Below are 22,144 nucleotides of genomic sequence, written 5' to 3' on the forward strand. Positions count from 1 at the left end.
CATAGCTTAGTTTTTCCATTGATTGGTTTTCATTGTTTCATGTAGTGAATCCTGTCTCCCCAATTAGAATTTAAACTATTGAGGGCTGGGGTTGTGGCTCAGTGGTAGAGTGCTTACCTAGCACGTGTGAGGCACCAAGTTCAATTCTCAGCACCACATATAAATAAATAAAGATAAAAGTCCATCAACCACTAAAAAAATTAAAATAATTTAAACTATTGAGGACAATATCATGTTTTTATTTCTTTTATAGGTCTTTTCAGTGAGTACGGAGTTTGCTATCAACACTGTAGATCCTCAATCAACACAGAAAACATTTATTGTGCCTCTGCTGTAATCATAACCTGTCTGCGATTATAATGGCTGAAGAATGATACCAAAATGAATATGTCGCGGTTCTTGACTTTGCCAATCTTTCTTCAATGAGGACTGGTAGACACATAAGCATAACAGATGTAATGCAGCAATACAAAATACTGCCAAGTAGAACACTAAGGAACACACTATAGGGACCCAAAGGAAGAAATATTAGGTTATGTTTTTGTAATAGTGAAACATGTTCAGAGGAAGATAGTTTGAAGTAAGGGTATCTTTCCAAGTTCAGAGATAGGTTTCTTTGTGTGGTAGTGGGAGGGAGTGAGTAGCACAACATTCACAACTACAGGAACAGTTCTGGCAGTGCCTCCAAAGTATGGCTGTGCATTGTTAACTCTGATTGCTTAAGTACTGGCCCAGGGGAGATGTCTGGGTAGACAGGAAATAAGACTTGGTTTGAGGTATTTTAAAGTACACTTAAAGTGCATTTTGAAAGCACTTTAAATGCATGATATGTCCAGTGGTTCCCAAATATTGATGTATTTTATAATCACCTAGACATCTTGTTTGAAAACTCAGATTTCTAGTATTCACACCAGACTTTCTAAATCAAAACCTCTGGAGTTGGGGCCCCCAAATCTGTAATTTTAACAAGCTGCTCTAGTGATTCTTACATATTTGTTGACAGTGAGCAGGATAGACAGGCAGGGAGAGAGTCTTGAAGCAAGAAAGCAAAGTAAAGGTAACTAAAATAATCTCAGACACAGAAGAAGAGTGCCTAAAGAGTGGCAAGAGCCACAAGAGCAGAAACATAGAAAGATTAAAAATGTACCATGAAGATTTAATCAATAGGATTTAGAGAAAGTTTTTTGGTTAAAATAAATCATGCCATTTAAAAAATGTTATTGCTTTAATGATTCAAATCAATTCCCCTTCTATGTACTTTCTTATACTTTGGAGCAATTGCACCAAGAAGAGAGTTCCACTTTTTATAACCAAGCTGCACAGTATGTTTAATCCAAGTGCCATACAATAATATGAACAGTAGGTGGCACTTTTGTGCTATGCCTGAATTTTTAAATGTAAAGACTACTAACCTGGGAAGGATCAGAGCTTAAAACTAGAAAGGGGATCCAGTAATTAAATTCAACTTGTGGTTTGAAGGAGGCCTGTAAAAGAGGGGCTAATTAAATGTCATTTTTCCTTATCTACTACATGACCTGCAATAATACCTTGTAGATTTTCAAATATTGATCTTGCTTATGGCTGTGCTCAGATGAATGACAGTTTTGCAATTTTGTGAAGTCCCAAATAATTATTGTAGCAAGTGGAATTAAATTAATTCAAGTAAATTTGAGGTTAGAAAATACTTCAATTTTGATCACATTTCCAAATGTGCACTTCTGAGTTATTGCTGTTTGAAAACATAAGGAATGGCAGAAAAGAACAAAATCAAACATGAAAAAGAACTACAGGAGGGGCAATTTGGAGTATTAAATGAGGACTGTGGAATGAAAATAAAGGATACATTCCTTTTATTTTAAAAAATATTATTAACATCTTGGCTAGTATACAAAACTTGTCATATTTACAATACACTTGCAATCATGCAAAAAGCACCATTAAAAAAAAGAGTAGATTTGGGGGACAAATTGCTAAGTGTCTAAAATTGTCAATGCTGCCACTTCTTAGTTGTATGCTAAGTAACTTAATGTTTCTGCATATGAATTTTCTCACCTGTAAAATGAAAATTGTAATAACAGCACCCCTCCAATGAGATAATTGTGTGGAATGTATGTATGAGATACTTAGAAAAGTATGTACCATGGACATCATAGGTATATGATAAACTTTTTAAGGTTAACTCTAAGTGATAGGACAATAAGTAATTCCTTCCTTCTCGTCTGTTCAACTAAAAACATATGCTTTGCTTTGCTTTACTAATGAACTAAAGATGATTTATTGTTATATACCACTGAGATCTTATGGTTGTTTGTTAGCATTATTGTAGCAGTAGATAACTGATATAACGGACTCAACAACAACAACAAAAAAACGTTGAATAACTACAGTGGATATACAGATGTTTTACAATGAATATGTAAATGTTCTTTCATATGTTCTATCTCTTCTTCATTATTTACTATCTTAAAAAGAAACATTTATTTTTTTAATTAAAAAAAACATTTAGAGAAATATATATTCTTAAATTCTCTCTATCTATCTATCTCTATTTCTCTATCTCTGTCTCTCTCTCTCAGATAATTTCAATTGTTTCTTCCTTTTTCTCTTACTCTGTTGTGCCCAGTGGTAAACATATCATGGCTGTGAGAAATCCTGAGGTCTTGATTACTCTTCAGTTTCCAGCATTGCTATTCTTTTATCATGGTGAAACATGCATGAAATATAACTTAACATTCTAATCATTTTAAGTGTACAATTTGCTAGCATTAAGCACACTTACAGTGTGCAAACATCTTCACTGTTTCAAAAACTTCATTATCCCAAACAGAAACCTACACCATTAAAAAAGTAACTCCTAATTCTTCTTTACTCCTAATCCCTGGTAACCTCTGTTCTATTTTTTTTTTTTTTTTGCCTCTATGAAACCGTATATTCTAGGGGAACTTATTAAATGGAATCATATATGTTCCTTGGTGTCTGGCTTATTTAACATGTTTTTAAGGTTCACCAATTGTGATAATATATATCAGAACTTCATTTTATGGCTGAATAATATTTCCCATAAGTATATATCACATTTTGTTTACCCATTCATCTGTTGGATACTACTTAGTGATTTTTCCTTTGGTGTTATCATTTTAAAATGCTGCCACAGACATTAGTTTACAAACTATTTGTTGGATCCCCTGCTTTGAATACTTATGGGATATACTACCAGTGAAATTGCTGGATCATAAATAATTCTTTCATTGACTTTTTTTTTAACTGGGGGTTAAACCCAAGGGTTCTTTAATACTGAATTATATCCCCAGTTCTTTTTACATTTTTAAAATTTTGAGACAGGATCTCACTAAGTCGCTGAAGCTGGTCAACTTGTGATCTTTCTGCTTCAGTCTCCCAGTGGCTGGGATTACAGTTGTGCATAATATGATTAACTTTTTGAGGAACTTTCAAATTCAGTTTTCCACAGTTCTATGTTATTTTACATTCCTGACAGCGTCTAACCTTTTTAAGCATATCAGGTATTTTTTTTTAAAACTAGACTGGAATAAGCAGCAATGCTTAGAGTCCTGCCAACTGACAGGTTGCTGATATCAAGTCACTTTGCTTTCTTTTTCTTTTCTTTCTTTCTTTCTTTTTTCTTTCTTTTTTTTTTTCTTTTTTCTTTTGGTACTGGTGATCAAACCCAGGGCATTGTATATGCTAAGCAAGTGTTCTCTGTATCAATGCTCTCTGGCACATGCCACATCATCTCTAAGATTAATGTTTCTTACCATTATAGCTGACACTAACACAGCAATAATCTAGGGAGCTTGTTACATGTGCAGAGCCCTAGATTTCACACCATATATGCTCAATCAGCATCTCTGACAATAGAGCCCTATATCAGCATTACACATACTAAAATATGAGTGAGATTCATCAACCTGGACTGTTGAGTTTTTTAGGTCAGGGAAAATATTTCAGTCATACTAGTATCCCTCAAGGTTGAACAAACGAATTAAACTAGTACTGTATTGCAATCTAAAGCCATTTTCTACCTGTTTAATCGCTAAACTCAGTCACCACGCAACCAGTTAAGAGAACTGTAATTAAAGCATGTAGCATGCCTTTTGCTTACACAGAATATGTACCTTATCATGGTCTATCATGCCATTTTTTTTTTTTTTTGCCAAGAATCTTTGTTCTATAATTTTCAGCTGTACCCTTCATCCTTTGAGGCAGGGTTTATTTATTTATTTATTTATTTATTTATTTTTTGAGAGAGAGAATCTCAATATTTATTTTTCAGTTTTCGGCGGACATAACATCTTTGTATGTGGTACTGAGAGAGAGAGAGAGAGAGAGAGAGAGAGAGAGAGAGAGAGAGAGAGAATTTTAATATTTTATTTTTTAGTTCTCGGCGGACACAACATCTTTGTTGGTATGTGGTGCTGAGGATCGAACCCGGGCCGCACGCATGCCAGGTGAGCGCGCTACCGCTTGAGCCACATCCCCAGCCTTTTTTTTTTTTTTTTAAAGGTACGTACTAAGAGCTATCTCCGTATGGCCTATAAGATCAATATCTAAGAATAAAGTTTGAAATTTGCTAACATTGGTAACATTTGGTAACTGTGCCGACTTCATAATGTTGCTGAAGTACAAATGATACTATGTGTAAGAAAACTTACTGTAGAAAAGTTACTATGTGGTCTAGTAACTGAAACCAAAAAACACGCTACTAAGTCATTAAAGACTTTAAATATGTGTAATTTTATTATTCTAAACATACACAAACGAGCAGATGAGAATAGACACAAACAGCAGGAAAACACTAAAATGGATGAACACCACAGGTGTCCGGTTTCGGTATCTCTCGTAGGGCACTGCGGGTGGAGAAATGTGATTAAACTACTTCAAATCTGTCCTCCAGGGATTTAGATACTCTATACCATACTATACTAATACCTAGCAAGCTGCTCCTCTTCGTATCAAAGCTCTCTCTCCTGTCATAACAAGCTGTAGGGGACGAGTTGGAAACCCGTGGGCGCGCGCGGTCTCTTTAACGTGTAATAGAACACTGATTGCATCGATAGAAGGCTCGCAGCCCCTTTCCTTTTTCGGTCGCTCTCATTCCGGACCTGGTTACTATCCCCTTCCTAGCATCAAACCCGGGAGAACGCTGGCGTTAATAAACGTGGTTGGCTAATAAACGTTGGCTTTAGTGTGTGGCAGCACTCGGTCCCGGAGCGGCCCGCCCGGCGACAGGGGGCCCGCAGTCCTCGGCGCGGACAGAGTCTCGGGGCTCGTCTGGCCACGCCTGGAGCGCGGGGTTTGATTGGGCCGCCGTTGTTGTAGTGACCGGGAGGCGCTGCCGCTCAAGGCAGACGGTTCCGGGCGCCGCACGGTCCCCCCCCTCCTCTCCTACCCCTTCCCCTCCCCCGATTCCCCACTCCGGCAGGAATCCGGAGCTAACTGCTACACCCATGGCCTCCGCTCCGGTAAGGACCGGCTGGCCAGGCACTTTCCCCGAGTCGTCCCCGCGGGCTGCGGGGGCCAGGTCGGGAACATGCCCACACCTGGCGGGAGATGGAGGCAGGTGTCAGCAGCCGGCTCTGCCGCTGGCCCCTCGCCCTGGGGCGTCGGCGTCTCGCGGCGGCTGAGCGGCGGGAATGCCGAGCTCCAGGGCGGGCTGCCCGACGCTCCTCCCCGCGTCCCGAAGCTCTGGGCAGAGACCGGCCGGCCCATGGCCCCCTAGAATTCTCGGAGGGTCTCGGTGGAGCGCCTGCGTCAGAATCACCTGGGAGGTGTCGGAGAGCGCGGGAGCCGGGGCGCCGACACGCACCTGCGGATTCCGCGCCGGAGGGCGGGGCCGGGGAACGCGCGTTTCGAATGAGCCTTCAGGTGGTCCTCCCTCGGATGCTCTCCAGTCTGGGAAGCGCGGATGGAGGATTTTGCCAGCTTTGCCGGGGCAGCCGGCGCCCAGCGTCTCCCCGTCGGGGTGCTGGGTGCCGCGCCCGAGCGCTCCCATTCTGCGGTCCGCCCTCTACGCGGCGGTTCCCGATCCGACCCCCCCGCCCCCGGGAGGGGCCGCCTAGGTTCCCCGACCCCCAGAGTTTCCGATTAGCACCTGCTTTCTGAACTTGACAACTTTCCTTCCTAGGAGGACCCCGTTCTGGAGCGTTATTTTAAAGGCCACAAAGCTGCAATCACCTCTGTGAACTTCAGCCCCAACGGCAAACAACTTGGTAAGTTTTCTTTCTTTTTTTTCTTTTCGTGATGAAACAACATTTCCGTTGGCCATAAACTTTTCCTTTTGTCCAGATTGGCCCCCAGGAGAACCACTGAGAACCTGTATGGGGGATAAGAAGGGCCGGAGATTGGGGAGCCTGGGGCAGCAGGAGACTCTTGGGTCACCCCACTTGGGTCGGGCCAAGAGCCGCCTGCTGGCTGGGCCTAGCAGACGACTTTTCGCCAAGTAACCACCAGGAGGAGTGAGTGGGAAGGGGAGGGGTTTGTCCTCGGCCCGGAGAGGGTGGGGTGTTGGCTGGAGAGTTTGTGAAAAGTTCTGAGAGCAGCAGGAGGAAGTGGGAAAGAAGAGTTGCGCCGTGCCGGAGGCTAAGGACCCAAGGGTCTCAGGTGGCCTCTGGGAAACTCTCGGTGGCTGGAAAGAAGCCGAGCGCCTGCATGAAAAGAAGGACCTGCTGGGAAACTCACCCCTACCTGAGCCGGGCATTCAAGTTGCGGGTTTCGCAGCGCTTCTGCGTGGTGGCTTGGTGGCCGGGTCTACGTCCTAGCCTTGGAGGATCCGGATGGCTGTGAGGTGGACGTGGGCAGGCAAGAGCTGCCTGCTGCTGGCGCTCTTAACAGTGGCTTATATCCTGGTGGAGCTCTCGGTCACTACCTTCCACGCTTCCTCAGGAGCCGGCCTTGCCAGGCAACGGGGGTCTAGAAGGCACTCAAACTTTGCGGAAGAGACTGAGGATTTGTCTCGACCTCTTTATGAAAAGCCTCCTGCAGATTCCCATGCCCTTGGGGAGTGGGGAAGAGCCAGCAAACTCCAACTCAATGAGGAGGAACTGAAGAAGCAAGAAGAACTCATTGAGAGATATGCTATCAATATTTATCTCAGTGACAGGATCTCTCTGCATCGCCACATAGAGGATAAAAGAATGTATGAGTGTAAATCCAAGAAGTTCAACTATAGGAAGCTTCCCACCACCTCTGTTATCATCGCTTTCTATAATGAAGCCTGGTCGACTTTGCTTCGCACCATTCACAGTGTTTTAGAAACTTCCCCTGCAGTCCTTTTGAAGGAGATCATCTTGGTTGATGACTTGAGTGACAGAGTGTATTTGAAGGCACAACTTGAAACTTACATCAGTAAGCTTGATAGAGTTCGCTTGATTAGAACCAATAAGCGAGAGGGACTGGTTAGGGCCCGCCTAATTGGGGCCACTTTTGCCACTGGGCAAGTCCTCACTTTCTTGGATTGTCACTGCGAGTGTAATTCTGGTTGGCTGGAACCACTTTTGGAAAGGATTGATACAGATGAAACAGCAATTGTTTGTCCTGTTATAGACACTATTGATTGGAATACTTTTGAATTCTATATGCAGACTGGGGAGCCCATGATTGGTGGGTTTGATTGGCGTTTAACTTTTCAGTGGCATTCTGTCCCCAAGCATGAAAGGGACAGGCGGCAATCAAGAATTGACCCCATCAGATCACCTACCATGGCCGGAGGACTATTTGCTGTCAGCAAAAAGTATTTTCAGTACCTAGGAACCTATGACACTGGAATGGAAGTTTGGGGAGGTGAAAACCTCGAGCTGTCATTTAGGGTGTGGCAGTGTGGTGGTAAATTGGAGATCCACCCGTGTTCTCACGTGGGCCATGTGTTCCCTAAGCGGGCACCATATGCTCGCCCCAATTTCCTACAGAATACTGCCCGGGCAGCGGAAGTGTGGATGGATGAATACAAAGAACATTTCTACAATCGAAACCCTCCAGCAAGGAAAGAAGCTTATGGAGATATTTCTGAAAGAAAATTACTACGAGAACGACTTAGATGCAAGAGCTTTGACTGGTATTTGAAAAATGTGTTTTCTAATTTACACATACCAGAGGATAGAGCAGGGTGGCATGGGGCTATTCGCAGTATAGGCATCTCCTCGGAATGTCTAGATTATAATTCTCCTGACAACAACCCAACAGGTGCTAACCTTTCATTGTTTGGATGCCATGGTCAAGGAGGCAATCAATTCTTTGAATATACTTCAAACAAAGAAATACGGTTTAATTCTGTGACTGAGTTATGTGCAGAGGTTCCTGAGCAAAAAAACTATGTAGGAATGCAAAATTGTCCTAAAGATGGGTTCCCTGTTCCAGTAAACATTATTTGGCATTTTAAAGACGATGGAACCATTTTTCATCCACACTCAGGACTATGTCTTAGTGCTTATCGGACACCTGAGGGCCTACCTAAGGTACAAATGAGGACTTGTGATGCCCTAGATAATAATCAGCTTTGGCGTTTTGAAAAATAGAAGAGCACAACAGCACTTTTATCTTGAGCTGACAGTAGCCTCAGTGAAGATTATATTTTATCAGAAGTCACCCAACAGACATCTGTGAGAGCACTAGAAATTCTGTGGCTCATTTTGGGGTATTACACTGAAACTGAGTACACAAAGTGCTGCTGTTTAATATTTCAAAGTGCCTTACTTATGAGTTGTTTTACTTAAGAGATTTGTCTATATGGTCTCTTCTCCTTAAATTGACTGTGAATTGACATATACAGAACACTTAAGTGCCAGACTTAACATTACAGAATGTAAAAGTCCAAGCAAAATTGGGTATGATTTATGTTGATGGGTAAATTCACTGCACATTGCATTTTTTTCCCCTAAAAACTCATAAATGTGCAGTTTGAGCTATTGCTATTTTGATTGCATAGAATTTTAATTTCTTTCAGCCATCACGTTAAATTTTAGGTTTTGTTTATTGTTTAAACTAATTTTCCTTTAGTCAAGTAGAAATCAAAGAAAGTTGATCATAAGAAGAAAAAGGTCTAGTTTAGATATATTGTCATTGGAAGAGGGCATCAGAATGTGAATTTGGAAGTCTTTTTAGCATACAGCATCTCAGAAAACCATACCCACATCTGAATGAAAGGGGAGATATTTACATTCCTCTATTTGTAAACTTGAGCTGTTGGACTTAACTGACCTATACCTCGAATCATTAGTTTTGTAAGCTGTCCTTTCTGTGAATTTGTTTGTGAGTCTAGGGCGTTTTCTGATTGCACTTCCTTAAGTTATGAATGTACTAGAAAGGGACTCATTCAGAATACTGTGTTCTCCTTTGTTAATGCTTAATCATGTAAAGCAAACACAGTTGAGGCCTCTCTGAAATTAAACCCGAGTGTGTTTACTGAAATGTGTGAAACTGAAAGCAAGCCAGGTTCTGCAAAAGCCTCTACGATCTCTTGCTGATCTGAAAACTAAAGAATTTGTCTTAAGATCACAGGTTAAAAAGACTGTCTTGGCAATTATGAATGTTGCCTTCTCATTTTCAGCACCTAGCAGCCTGGCACTTAGGTATCTTTTAGTAAGTGAGTAAATGAGTGACCGAATGAATGAATGGCTCAGCCAATGCACGTAACTTTGATCAAGTCATTTAACATGCTTGGGCTTCAGTTTCCTCATCTGTGAGTACTGAACTGGAGCTTGATGATCCCTTCCAGCTCTGAGATGTTGATTGTACATTCTCCCTTTCTCAGACTCAAGTCACTGTGCAATTTCTACAATACTTCTTATGTCTTCGCTTAACATAGGTAATGTTGAACAGTTGAGCAATGTTCAGTCCAGGAGTGAGCCTGGACAAAAGAAAAATTTTTTAAAGTGAACTGAACTCTCCTGAAATAGTATATTTTTGTGGATATAAAGTTGTTGTAGTTTGAGTTTGTAGTCATTTCATTTTGACAGTTGTTGAACCAATTTTGTTTTTAAATCTTTTAAGGTCTAAATGTAATCTTTTAACTAATAACATTTTCCAAACTAAATTACTTCAGAATTAAACATACATTTGTAAAAGTATTTTTCACTGATTTTGTACCAGTGTTGTATCTAGACATCACAGACAGAATTTAGAATTAAATCTAAATTTACTTCACTTTGGTCTAGAATTATTAAAAAAAAATGCATGACGTTCCATAAATAATTAGTCCACAATATTCATAGATGATGTTGTTTTTAGTGTTTGATGACTTGTCAAGTAGGAACTTTGCAAAATCTGAATTTAAGAAAATTATTTAGGATGACCATATAAAAAATTATAATTGTTGTGTAATTGTGACTATTTTGTTTCTCTTTTGCCTGTTAAAGTGAAAATGTGTTGATAGTTTATGTGCATTATCCAACAATCTTAAACTTAATCAAAAAATTGTCTAGATCCCATATGCAATGTGTTCCACCTTGGGTTTAATTTAAGAAGAATTTATAATAATGCTCTGAATTTTTCAAGTTTCTCCCTAAACCTACCCTCTCCCCTTGCCCAGTCTCTTTTTAAAAATAATTTTCTTTTTTTTTAAACTTATTTTAAATTTTTTTCTCTTTTTATTTTGTGTGGTTCTTTTTATCATCCTATAATATGGGAGAACTAAAATGGTTATATTCTGGAAGTACTTATTGAAATTATTTTATTTCAGTATCCTGATGCTCATATCAAAAGGGAGAAAGAGTATTTTACTTAATTCTTTGTTTACCTTTTACCCTAAATTGTGATCTTTTGGTAGGAAAATTTGGGCTGATCCTTTATTTATACCAATAATTCAAAAGAGTTAGCCTGTTTATTCCTCAAAATATTATATGTAACAGAGAAATAAGACTTTGATTTTTTTTATATGTTGGTATGTTTCAATTTAATTCCAAAAATACACTCTAATACTATATATAAAATACATTTTGACTCCCTAATTCTAATTTATTGGTACCAAAGCATTCTCACTATAGAGAATTTAAGAGTTGACTTTTAAGTTAATTTGCATACATAGTAATAATATTGTGAAACTACTTAGTGGGCAAGGAATTTCCACTTTAAATGTTCACTCTATTAGTGACCAATTCTAGGAATAGATTGGCTAAGTAAGCTTTTCAGCAGTCATTTTTATTTTTAAGAAAATGATAATGTAGTCCTTAGAAGGATCTCTGTAACTTAGAATAACTTGTTTGTAAAAGAAAATTTGTTTACTCACCCAATAGTAGGCTTTTGCATATACATTTTTGTTAGTAAATCAGAATTTTCTAGATTAAAAACAAGAGATTTATTTCTAAGTTGTATAATCTTAGTTGTTTGGGGGACTCAATTATAATTAATAAAATATTTAGTTTTGACTTTTCTATTTGAATGGCTGTTTGAATAATATTTTTTGAATGAGCACAGATAATATTGAGGTTCAGATTAATCTCTTTTGAATGATGAATTTTTTTTCTGTGTGATGAGAAGTTTTCATCCTTTTTTCCTTTGTTAAATGGTATTTGTAATGTTGATTAAGACATAAAATAAAACGTGTGCCTAATTATTTTTGCAAATGGATTCTGATGACTTTAGTCTATGGTATTACTGCTCCTGTGTACACATTTATAATGACAAGAGAGGTACGTTAAGCTGTTAGTTTTTTTTACTTACCTGAAAATGCAGACAGAATATTAAAATTCAAGGTTCCTTTTTTTTTTTTTTCAAGGTGTCATTAACCAGTAAGTATTTTGAAGTGGTTTTAGTACTCTTATTGCATTAACTCTTCATGAACAAACTAGAAACAATCTAAAGATCTATAAGACCCTGTGGGGCAACTGTATAAGGAAACAAATAGTAAATGGACTCCTGGGCATAGGACCACTAATTTCTTCATCTCTCTCTCTATTTTTAACTTTAGAATGAGTTTTAATTCGTTTGTTTTTCTTATGTGCATTTATAGGAGCACTAATTTCAAAACCCTGGTTTGAAAAGACAAATGTCTGCCTTAAATCACATAACCTCACACTTTCCCTGTTCATAAGTACAATTCCCTTCGCCCAGTAGGCTCTCTCTTTCTTTTTATTCTTGTCTAACATCTTTGCCTGTCCCTAGCGAGACAATAACTAAGAATGGCTGTTGTAAGAACTCTGCTTTTATCAGATGTCTTCATATTCTAGATATGTATAGGTACAATAAACATTTTCACTTTGTTTTTATACACTTAGAAGTATTGTAATTAGGTGTGCCATAACTCTGCTTTCTTACTAAGTGACTTGCAACCCTATGCAAAATTACCTCTCTCTGTGTTTCAGTTCCATGAAAAAAGACTGGAAAATCAAAAGAGATAATCTATTTGTGGTGTTCATGGCTTAGGGGAGGGAGAAATAAAGAGCAATTGCTAGTGCGAATGTTTTTTTGTTGTTGTTGTTTTAATGGGAGTCAATGACAGTGTTCTGGAATTAGTGATAGTAGGTGCACAGCTTTGTGCAAAACACTGAACCAAAAATACTTTGTTTATTTTTGTAAAAATACTTTGCTATTTATTTATACTGGGGATTGAACTCAGAGGTACTTAATCACTGAGCTACCTCCCCAGTCCTTTTTAATTTTATTTAGAGACAGGGTCTTGCTGAGTTACTTAGGGCCTTGCTAAGTTGCCAAGGCTGGCTTTGAACATACAATTCTCCTGCCTGAGCTCCCAAGCCACTGGAAATATAGGCATGTGCCACTGCACCTCGCTGAATTTACAAGTTTACAAGGGTAAATTTGATGGTGTGCAAATTATATTTCAATTTTTAAAAATTCTTCAGGAAAATAAAAAAGATGCTGAGAAGTTTCTTGTGTCCCAAAAGAAATTTTTCTCTTCATGTTTTACTTTATTTATTGTTTTTCTTCTTTTGATTTACATTTTGCTACCAGGGATTGAACCCAGGGGGCACTTAACACTGAACCACATCCCAAGTCCTTTTTATTTTTTATTTTGAGATAGGTTCTCACTAAGTTTCTGAGAGTCTCGCTAGGTTTATGAAGCTGGCTTTGAACTTGTGATCTTTCTGCCTCAGTCTCCCAAGTCGCTGGGATTGTAGGCATGTAGGCATGTGCCACCATGCGTGACTAGCATGTTTAGAACAGCCAGTGGGCTTTATTATTAATAATACTTGAATCAGTTTGTAGTTTTCAGAATTAAGAAAGTTTGATATGTGTGTGTACTCTTCAGCTTAGTTTTAAGTGGAGCATGGAATCAATTTATTGGAGTTTTTCCTAAAATTTCTCAGAAACTTCAGTCAAAATGTTTGGACAGGAGAGAGACTATTATAAAAGGTGAAGTGAGTTCCTGAATTGTGTAGTTGTTCATGACATAATGAAAGAATAGAGAAGTCTTTCTGATTTGCTAATAATTGGGTATACTTTTTTCCCTTGGTACCAAGCCTTCACCCGAGAGATTAAGCACTGCAAGCTGGTGATGTCCTCCTCAGCTGTCTGGTCACTATTCTTGTTCATTTATTCACATTTATCTTATCCTTTTCAAAAGAGGTGAAGGGTTTTGTTTTGTTTTTTTTTTTTTTTTCTCAGTTCTCCTTTACTAAGTTACTGCTACTGGGTACCAGATACTATTCTCTACTCTGGGTCTACATACAGAGGTGAACAAAACAGATGTGCTTCCTAAAATGACATGTAGAGTTCATGGTCCAGTCATGCAGGCAAATATTAGCAAACAAATCTGTAAATCCATGTATTAAGTGCAATTTGATGGAACAAAAAAAAATCAAACAATCAAATGTTGTGAAGTAAAGAGAAAAAGGATGTATTGAGGAGTTAATACAGTGAAGACATTCTTAAATGATTGAGGTCAAGGAATAATTCTCTGCAGAAGTTAGGTTTAACTGAAGGCTTGAAGACTGAAGGGAGAGTAACATAAGCAAAGACCAAGGGTAGAAGAGAGCTTATCCTAGATCAAGGAAGAAAAAGGATGCCAGAAAGATGCAGAGCCTGATGAAGGATGAATTGCAGAGGCAGCTTGGGCAGGGCCACAGAGGCTGCACTGGGTTAAATGGTGGCCCTCCAAATGATGTATGCATATCCCAATCCCTGGAACCTGTGATGTGAGTTTATTTGGGAAAAATATTTATTTGGTACTTGTAATTAAGGATCTTGAGATGAGATTATCCTGAATTATGTGGTAGACCCTAAATTCAATGGACAAGTGCTCTTAAAAGAGAACCACAGAGGAGATAAGGGAGACCAAGTGAGGCCAGCCAGGAGATAGTGATGCAGCCACAGAGCCACCATTGCCTGAAGTCACCAGAAGCTGGAAGAGGGAGGGGAATCTACTCTAGGGCTGTTGGAGGGAGTGCCTCTCTGCTAACACCTTCACTTGGGACTTCCAGAACTGTGAGAGAATAAATTTCTGTTGATTTAAACCTCTAAATTTGTTATGGCAGCTATAGGACACTGGGACATATTTGAGAATTTTGTTCTGAGAGTTGTGGGAATTGTTGAAGTGTTTTAAGTAAGGGAATGACAGGATCTCATTTAGACCTCAGAAAGGGCACCCTGGCTACTAGTAGAGACTGAACTATTAGTAGAGAAATCTTCTAGGAACTTTTATAGTAATATCAACAAGAGATAACAATGATTCACACTAGCTTGGTGGCCCTCAAACTAGAATGGTCGTCTTGGGGCAAGAGAGAGATTTGGGGGTTCTAAGCATTGTTATAGTTTAGATATGAGGTGTCCCTCAAAAACTCATGTGAGACGATTCAAGAAAGATTAAAGGTGAAATGATTGTGTTACAAGAGTATTAAACTAATCAGTGCATTAATCCCCTCATAGGGATTAACTGGGTGGTAACTGTAGGCTGGTAGGGTGTGATTAGAAGAGGGAGGTTACTGGGGGGGTGTACCTCTGGGGTATATATTTTGTCCCTGGTGAGTGAAGCTCTCTCTGCTTCCAAATTGTCACATCCTGAACTACTTCCCCCCAACCAGGCACTTCTGTCATGATGTTCTGCTTCACCTTAGGCCTTAGAGCAATGAGGCATGCAGTGTATGAACCTCTAAAATTGAGGTTCTCCTCTAAAATTGTTCTTTCGGGTCTTTTGATCATAGTGGCAAAAAAAATGACTAAAACAAGCATATAGATGATATTTAAAGTCATGGGAAGGGATGGGATCACTCAAGAAAAAATAGAACATTAACAGCAAATGGCCCATGTCTAAGTCCTAAATAGATACAACTTTCAGATCAGAAAAGGAAATAGCAAGAGAATCTAAAAAAATAATCAGATAGGAGGGAAAGACATTTCACAGGATCTTTGAAAGTCAAAGTCTAGAGTGGGGTAGAAATGCTGAATAAATAGGAAAAGGTATTAGTTATTAGAGAGTGGGGCAGGAAATTTATAGAGAATTGCACACACTTTGCCTTATAGAAGATCTTTGTGAAATGAGTGATTGTGAGTTTACAGTGTTTCCAATCTGTCAAATGAGAAGTGTTCAGCAAATTCTTATTGGAACAGTCTGTCTCAGAAAAAGTAGAGTGATTGGGATTTTGCCAGGGGAATTTGAAGAAGGGAGAATCAAGGTACTGAAGGTTATGTGTAAGAGATGGGCTGTAAAGTGAATAGTGAGATGAATGAAGTTGGTGAGAAGGGAGCCTTGAAGGAGCCTTGAAGGAGAATACAGGTCTTTGGATTGGAATTCTATGGAAGCTATGGAAAAGGAAAGCAAGTTGTAATTGGGAGTTTTGATTAGTGATTTGCAAAGTGTTCAGGTGCTGCTGGTGACAAGGTAAGGTTGCTGAGTAGGCATGAAATAAAGTCTCTGGAGAGTTAATGTTTCTCTGTTCCAACTGTTCACCACCCCACCTTTTGCTCCTTATCCTTCATGCCTCCCCCTAAAGTACCCCTGATCACTGTAGCTACATTAAGTATTCCACTCCCACACAAAATTCTCATTATGACTTCCTGCTTTATCTTCCAGTTCCCTTGATACAATTTAAAAATTTAAATTGAATACTTCAAAGTAACTAAAAAAGAGGACTTTGAATGTTCCTAACACAAAGAAATAATATATCTGAGTTGATAGATATGCCAATGACCCTGATCTGATCATTGCACATTGTATACATGTCTGCAAGTATTTACAATTATATGTGTCAATTTTAAAAGTATATTTTGAAAAAATAAAATTATATATTTATAATTTATATTTATATATTTTCCCTACTTATATATGATCTATTTGCCTGGTTCTCCACTTGAATCTTAGCTCCTTATTTGGAGATTTGATACTGAGCATTATGCCCTTCCCCCACATGTCAAAAACGTCAGATATCTGTTGAAAGAACTAATAATGCTAGCAGATGGAACAGAGAGAAAGACTGTGACCTGAAGTAGGTGAAATGTGGAAGAGAAAATTATTGTTGCTTGAGAGAAGTTCAGGAAACTTGATGTCCCCAAGCAGAGTCAGAGTCAAGATGTGAATAGCTAAGAAAGAGGAGGAACTTTCAGAGAGGAATATGTTGGCTATAAGGGAGGTCATCCACGTGGGGGTTCCTCTGGCGCAGTGGTAGCTTTTGGGAAGAACAGAAAACATGCTAAGGGAATATGGGAGTGCAAGTTTGCACAATGATTATGACCACAGAGACAGAAAACTCAAACTTCTGTCCATAACTGTGGGAAATGGAGTGTGGAACATGGTGACCCCTGCCTCTCCTTGGCCTCTTGGAAAAAGTGTGGGATCTTGGGTTTCATAGGCTGGGGAGGGACATGATGAAAAGGAAGAAATGGGAGAAACAACTGTTTATGGAGATATGGTCATCACTTTTTATGGATGCAGAAATTGAAAATTTAGTAATTTGCCCCAAATTATATAGAATAACAAGTAGAGGTGGGTTATGTATGGTTCAGAGTCTGATTCTAGTGTCATACTCTTCTCTTTCCCAGAGAGCCACATTCAAGTTTAAACAAACATTAAAAGATTTTCACATGGTTTGCAGAATCTGAGCTGGACTTTGAAAGTTTCCATTTAAAATATATAATTTTAATATTGACTTTGTCACTTTTTCCCCTTTTCTCCTTCAAGTTTCATCATCATTGACTCAATCTTTGCTTTACCATGTGGGATGTTTGTAGAAAGAATGATGGTAAAGAACAAGTCAGTCTCTCCTTTTTTTCACTGAATAGCAGCTGAGTCAGATTTGGGATTTTAAAAGTTATTTTCCCTACTGTGAAACCATACTGAAAGTTTCCTGAAATTCTCTTTCTTTATGGTTCTTGAAGGTAGCCTATCTGTGTAATAGCTTTGTTGAGCTTCTGTTTTAGCTTTAATAATTACATTTAGGTGCTAAAGAAAATCACACAGTGAGAAGCAATCTCAAAGTATTTCAGTCAGATTTTGTGCTTCTATGACCAAAAGACCTGGCAAGAACAATCAGAGGAAAAGTTTATTTGGGGGCTTACAGTTTTAGAGGTCTCAGTCCATAAGTGACTAGCTCCATTCCTCAGGATTTGAGGTGGAGCTGAACATCAAGGCAGAAGGATGTGGTGGAGGGAAGCAGCTCACATGATGATCAGTAAGCAGAAAAAGACTCCACTCACCAGGTACCAAATGTAAACTCCAAAGGTTCACCCCCAATGCCATACCCTACCTGCCTTCAGTTACCACTCATTTCACTTTCAGGCCTTCTTGCACTGTTTCACACAAGAGCTTTTAGGGGCTACCGCACATCCAAACCATAACACAGAGTGCAGTATTTCTCATATTTCAATGTGCATCAGAAGTGAGAAACTTGTCAAAAATTTATATTCCTGGTTTTCACTTTGAAGAATGTCTGACTTTCCTAGAAATGCACATTGTTAACAAGGTCCTTAGTAATTCTAGTCAAGATAATCCATAAATCCTCTGTACTTTGAGAAGTATTGGCTTCTTGGGTGAAAGCCCAGGCTTTGGAGTCTGATAGGAGTGGGTTGAAAGTTGAGCTCTACCACTCTCCATCTAAAGATACGTAACCTCACTAAGATCCTTTCTTTATCTATAAATAGGAATAATGATATTTACCTGCCTTGTTGTGAGGATTAAATAAAAGAATGCACATGAAGTATTTAAAAGTACCAGGCCTATAATAATAACTCAGTGAAGTTCTGTATGCGAGTCTGCAAAGACATGTGGAGCTTGAATAAATTAAATTCATTTTCTCTAGATTGTCATTACTAAAGATTATTTTTAGAGTGCCCGCGGTTTCCCTTAATCCTACTTAACACTAACAAGCTAATTATAAAGTATTAGCTAGAAAGAAAACATGCATTTTATTTCCTCATTCAGGGTACATTAATTGTAAATTAATGCCACCACTAAATTGTTATACAGTACATGGATAGCACAAACTAATTCTGACAGTATTAGAGTGTTAAAGTTTATCTAGTTCAGACTGGAGTATTGTCATTTTATTGTGCAACCCTCTTTCTTAGTTCCATCCTGGTTTATAAAGGTGTTTGCCTGGGGATTACATTTTATTTTTCTTTTCTTAAAGTGTTTATAGAGATCTCCTTTCCACTGATTTCCTTAGAATTCCTCATGTATTTGTCCCTGCAAAAGGCAGTCCAGCATCTCTTTTGTAACCCAAAGACCAGCAGGAAGCTGGAAATGCACCAGAAAGTATACGCCTCTAAACTAGAAAGCTGAGTTTCATTCCAATAGTGGATTTTATAGTAGAATGTAATGGGAAAAGTTTTCAATTAGCAATAGTCATGCCTGGGATAAACCTCATTGGCTACGATACTGCCACTGCACAAAGCTTATAGTAGCAAGAATGGAAAAATAAAACATATAAGAAGACTTCTGATATCCTAGAAACACCCAAGGATTTCTCTCTGACGGTAGTGGAATTATCAGGATTCTATTGAATGAAAAGGCCTGAGAAGGAATAGAATTCAAATTTGTGAAGTTATGTAAAGTACTTCATTATGGACATGAACCTTTTCAGCAAATTCTAATGTATATGCTCTTGGACTCAGCCCCAGCAATAATTATTCTAGAAACTTGTCATAATGATATATTTATACATTGGAAATCACACTTGCACATTGCAGCATCATTTGGAAAAAGCTCAAGATTGCAAACAACCTAAGTATGGCGAACTGGTTAAATAATTTAAGGCATAGCTACACATAGAACACTATACAGCTATTAGGAGGAGTGAGTCAGATTTATGCCTCCAGCCACGGCAGTAATTGGTATATGAAACAACTGTAAAACTAGGCAAAATATATGAGACAGCTGTTTTCAGGCATTGAGCTTCAGAAAGTACAAAATGATGATCCTTGCAAGAAGACGAACATACCAGGTGAGTCTCTGGATCACCTTGACTTTTTTTTTAGAGGGACACTTTTCCAGCAACACAGTAGAGAAAATAAAACTGAAGCAGTGACAGCCTAGCTGAGCTGAGGAGGCAGACTTCAGAGTTCTGGGACAACTGATGAGGCTGAAATTTGTATGGCAGGATTCCTGAGAAGCAGCCACAGAAGTATGTATGTGAGCACACACATGTATGCCCACGTGTGTAGGGAAGGAAGCTTTCACAGTCTTCAAATCACTCATCATCCCAGATGCTCTTCAAGGACCTACTACCTCTTTAACACTCTCATGTTAGGCACCAAACCACAGCATGAGTTTTGGTAGGCACAAATCACTTAGTAGTAAATGGTGTTATGTTTCTAGTTTCATTGAAAATTGTTATTAAAAAATACACATATGTAAAAGTACTTATGTAGGGAGAAAATGATAAAGAAAATGGACAAAATGTAAAACATGGCAAAATCTAGGTAGAAATTGTGTGGAAGTTTTTTGTACTACCTTGTAATTTTTATTATGTATGCTTGAAATTATCAAAATTATCAAAATAAAAAATTTACCAAAAATAGAGGAAGAACAGAATAAGGGAGTTGTACTAACGAAACATGATCTCCAAAATATAAGTGGTACTAAGCCGGCAGAGGGAGGGGAGAATTGAAAGGCTAAATGCAAAAGAGCAAGTACAGTTTACTGTCATTTGTGTAAAGAGTACATAAGAATGGACACACCCATTCTTATAAGCTCAGAGAGATTCCCAAGGAAATGGTAATGCCAGAATGGTAATGTGGGTTGCCTCTCAGGTGATGACCATGGGGTGGAAAGGGGTTTCAATAAGTACGCTTTTGTAATACTGGAGTTCTGTATCAGGTGCATGTTTTACCATTTGAAAAGACAAATAAGTTATTTAACAAAACTCACAAAAACTGAAGGCAGTACTATTTCTTTTTTAGAAAATAGTACTCCAGACAAAGCAAACTTCTAAGTAATTGCAGTTGGTTTCAGTTAAATCAAGGAATGAGAGAGCTTGGGTTAACTAAATTTATTGCTATTCAAGATAACACAAAACTTTGGGGACAGCATGGATAGAATCATGGTTCTCATTAGTATGTTCTGTGTTGTCACTTCCAGCACCAAAGCAGTAGGCCAGGAGAACATGGGATTTGTTCTTTCAGATGTCCTAATAAGGATTTCTTGAAATAATGCACTATTGTTTCAAGAATGTATAAGCATATACAAAGAAAATATAAAGGTTTTTTTTTTTTTTAGATTGGTAGGTTTTCTTGCTAATCTTTTTCTTAACTTCCTTCTTTTGACATTTTACCTCAAAATAGGCCAGTTGAGTGATGAATGCTACAAGCTTTGACATTTTAAGTTATGTGGTAATGTTTATATAGGGTGTGGTTCCATGGAAACATGAAAGGAAATGCCACGTTGACACGGTACACCATTCACATCAGAAATCAAATACCTTTTATCATAATGGTATTGAGTTTGGTAGGGTAATTCTTTTAAAAGAGAGAAGGTTAAGGAACTAAGTAGGAAAATTCAGCGTTGGTCCTTCATAATTTTCAGTAAGAATGCTTCATGGAGTTCTTATATATTAGTAGTCTTTTTTTCCCCCCTTCAGTGTTCCTGTAATTTAGAAGAAAATATAGAGTGTGCCCTGGGCTACACTTTTGTAACTGGGACATTTTTGTTTCAGGTGTCTCATATTTAGTAGGTCTCTGAAATGCCACCTTACCTAAGTCTAATTCTATAGTTTGTCCTTTTAATTACCATACTGTACAGTCAAAACCTCTCTCTGAGCCCCAGGTGGGTATATCCATCTTCCTACTTGATGTTTCTACTTGTATGTCTGGTTGACATCTCAAACTTACTATGTCTAAAACTCTTGATTTTTACACCATCCCGCTTCATTCCAGACCCCTTTCTCTTCTGGCCCTTCCTGTTTCATTAAATGGCTTTAGGATTTTTCTGGGTGTTCCTTCCAAAAGCCTGGCACTTTTGCTGCTTCTCTTTTTCTCTCCCTCACTACTAATTCGATAACAAGCCCCTAGACTCTACTTCTGCAATGTGTCTTGCTTTTAACTGTCTCTCCCATTTCCATGTCCTCAAACTTAGTTTGGACTCTATTATGATTTGGATATGTAGTGTCCCCCGAAAGCTCTTTTGTTACTGCAGTAATGTTTGGAGGTGAAATGATTGGATTGTGAGAGCTGTAACCTGATCAGAATGTTCTAGTTCAAATGGACTACCTGGGTACTAACTGTAGGCAGGTGGGGTGTGGCTGGAGGAGGTGGGTCACTGGGGGGGAGGGCGTGCCTTGGAAGGGTGCGTCTTCTCTGCAGCCGCCTCTCTTTTCTCTCTCTGCCTCCTGAACAGAACAGCTTCCCTCCACCATGCCCCTCCACTGTGATGTTCTCCCTTACCTTGGGCCCAGAGCAATGAAGTCAGCTCCCTATGGACTAAATCTCTGAAACTGTGAGCCAAAATAAACTTTTCTTCCTATAAGTAGTTCTCATCAGGTATTTCTTACAGTCACAGTAACACAAACCTGATTAACACAGATTGCTACCTTACACTGACTAGATTATTGTAAAACCTCTGAATTGATTTCCTCCTTCAGTTCTGTCTCCCTGTCCTCACTATATTCTCCACACAATAGCTAGAGTGATCATTTTTATATCTTTTCTAACTTTTTTTTGAAAAATAGATATGTGCCTAAGATTTGCACAAATCATAAGTATATAGCTGGATAAATTTTCACAGTGTGACGTGCCCATTTAACAATACCTG

At 38.7% G+C, this 22,144-nt stretch overlaps 2 protein-coding genes and 1 pseudogene across 2 annotated transcripts in view; 1 reads left to right on the forward strand and 2 right to left on the reverse strand.

The window, feature by feature from the left end:
* Positions 1-4,733: 4,733 nt before the first annotated feature.
* On the reverse strand, positions 4,734-6,232 carry LOC113188797 (uncharacterized). The gene is made up of 2 exons (XM_077798669.1): positions 5,559-6,232; positions 4,734-4,865 (listed from the first exon to the last, which is right to left on the reverse strand). The coding sequence occupies exon 1, from the start codon at positions 6,008-6,010 to the stop codon at positions 5,582-5,584; it is 429 nt and encodes a 142-aa protein (XP_077654795.1). The 5' UTR covers positions 6,011-6,232; the 3' UTR covers positions 4,734-4,865; positions 5,559-5,581.
* The window catches only part of Poc1b (POC1 centriolar protein B), an 82,355-nt gene continuing 65,625 nt past the window's right edge, over positions 5,415-22,144 (forward strand). Inside the window, exons 1-2 of the mRNA XM_026397263.2 lie at positions 5,415-5,480; positions 6,143-6,227. Of these exons, the coding sequence (XP_026253048.2) occupies positions 5,466-5,480; positions 6,143-6,227 (100 nt within the window). The 5' untranslated portion in view covers positions 5,415-5,465. The remainder of the gene's footprint in view (positions 5,481-6,142; positions 6,228-22,144) is intronic.
* On the reverse strand, positions 18,666-18,793 carry LOC113190031 (U4 spliceosomal RNA; annotated as a pseudogene).

The sequence above is a fragment of the Urocitellus parryii genome, chromosome 5 (genome assembly GCF_045843805.1).
Source record: "Urocitellus parryii isolate mUroPar1 chromosome 5, mUroPar1.hap1, whole genome shotgun sequence".
Lineage (NCBI taxonomy): Eukaryota > Metazoa > Chordata > Mammalia > Rodentia > Sciuridae > Urocitellus > Urocitellus parryii.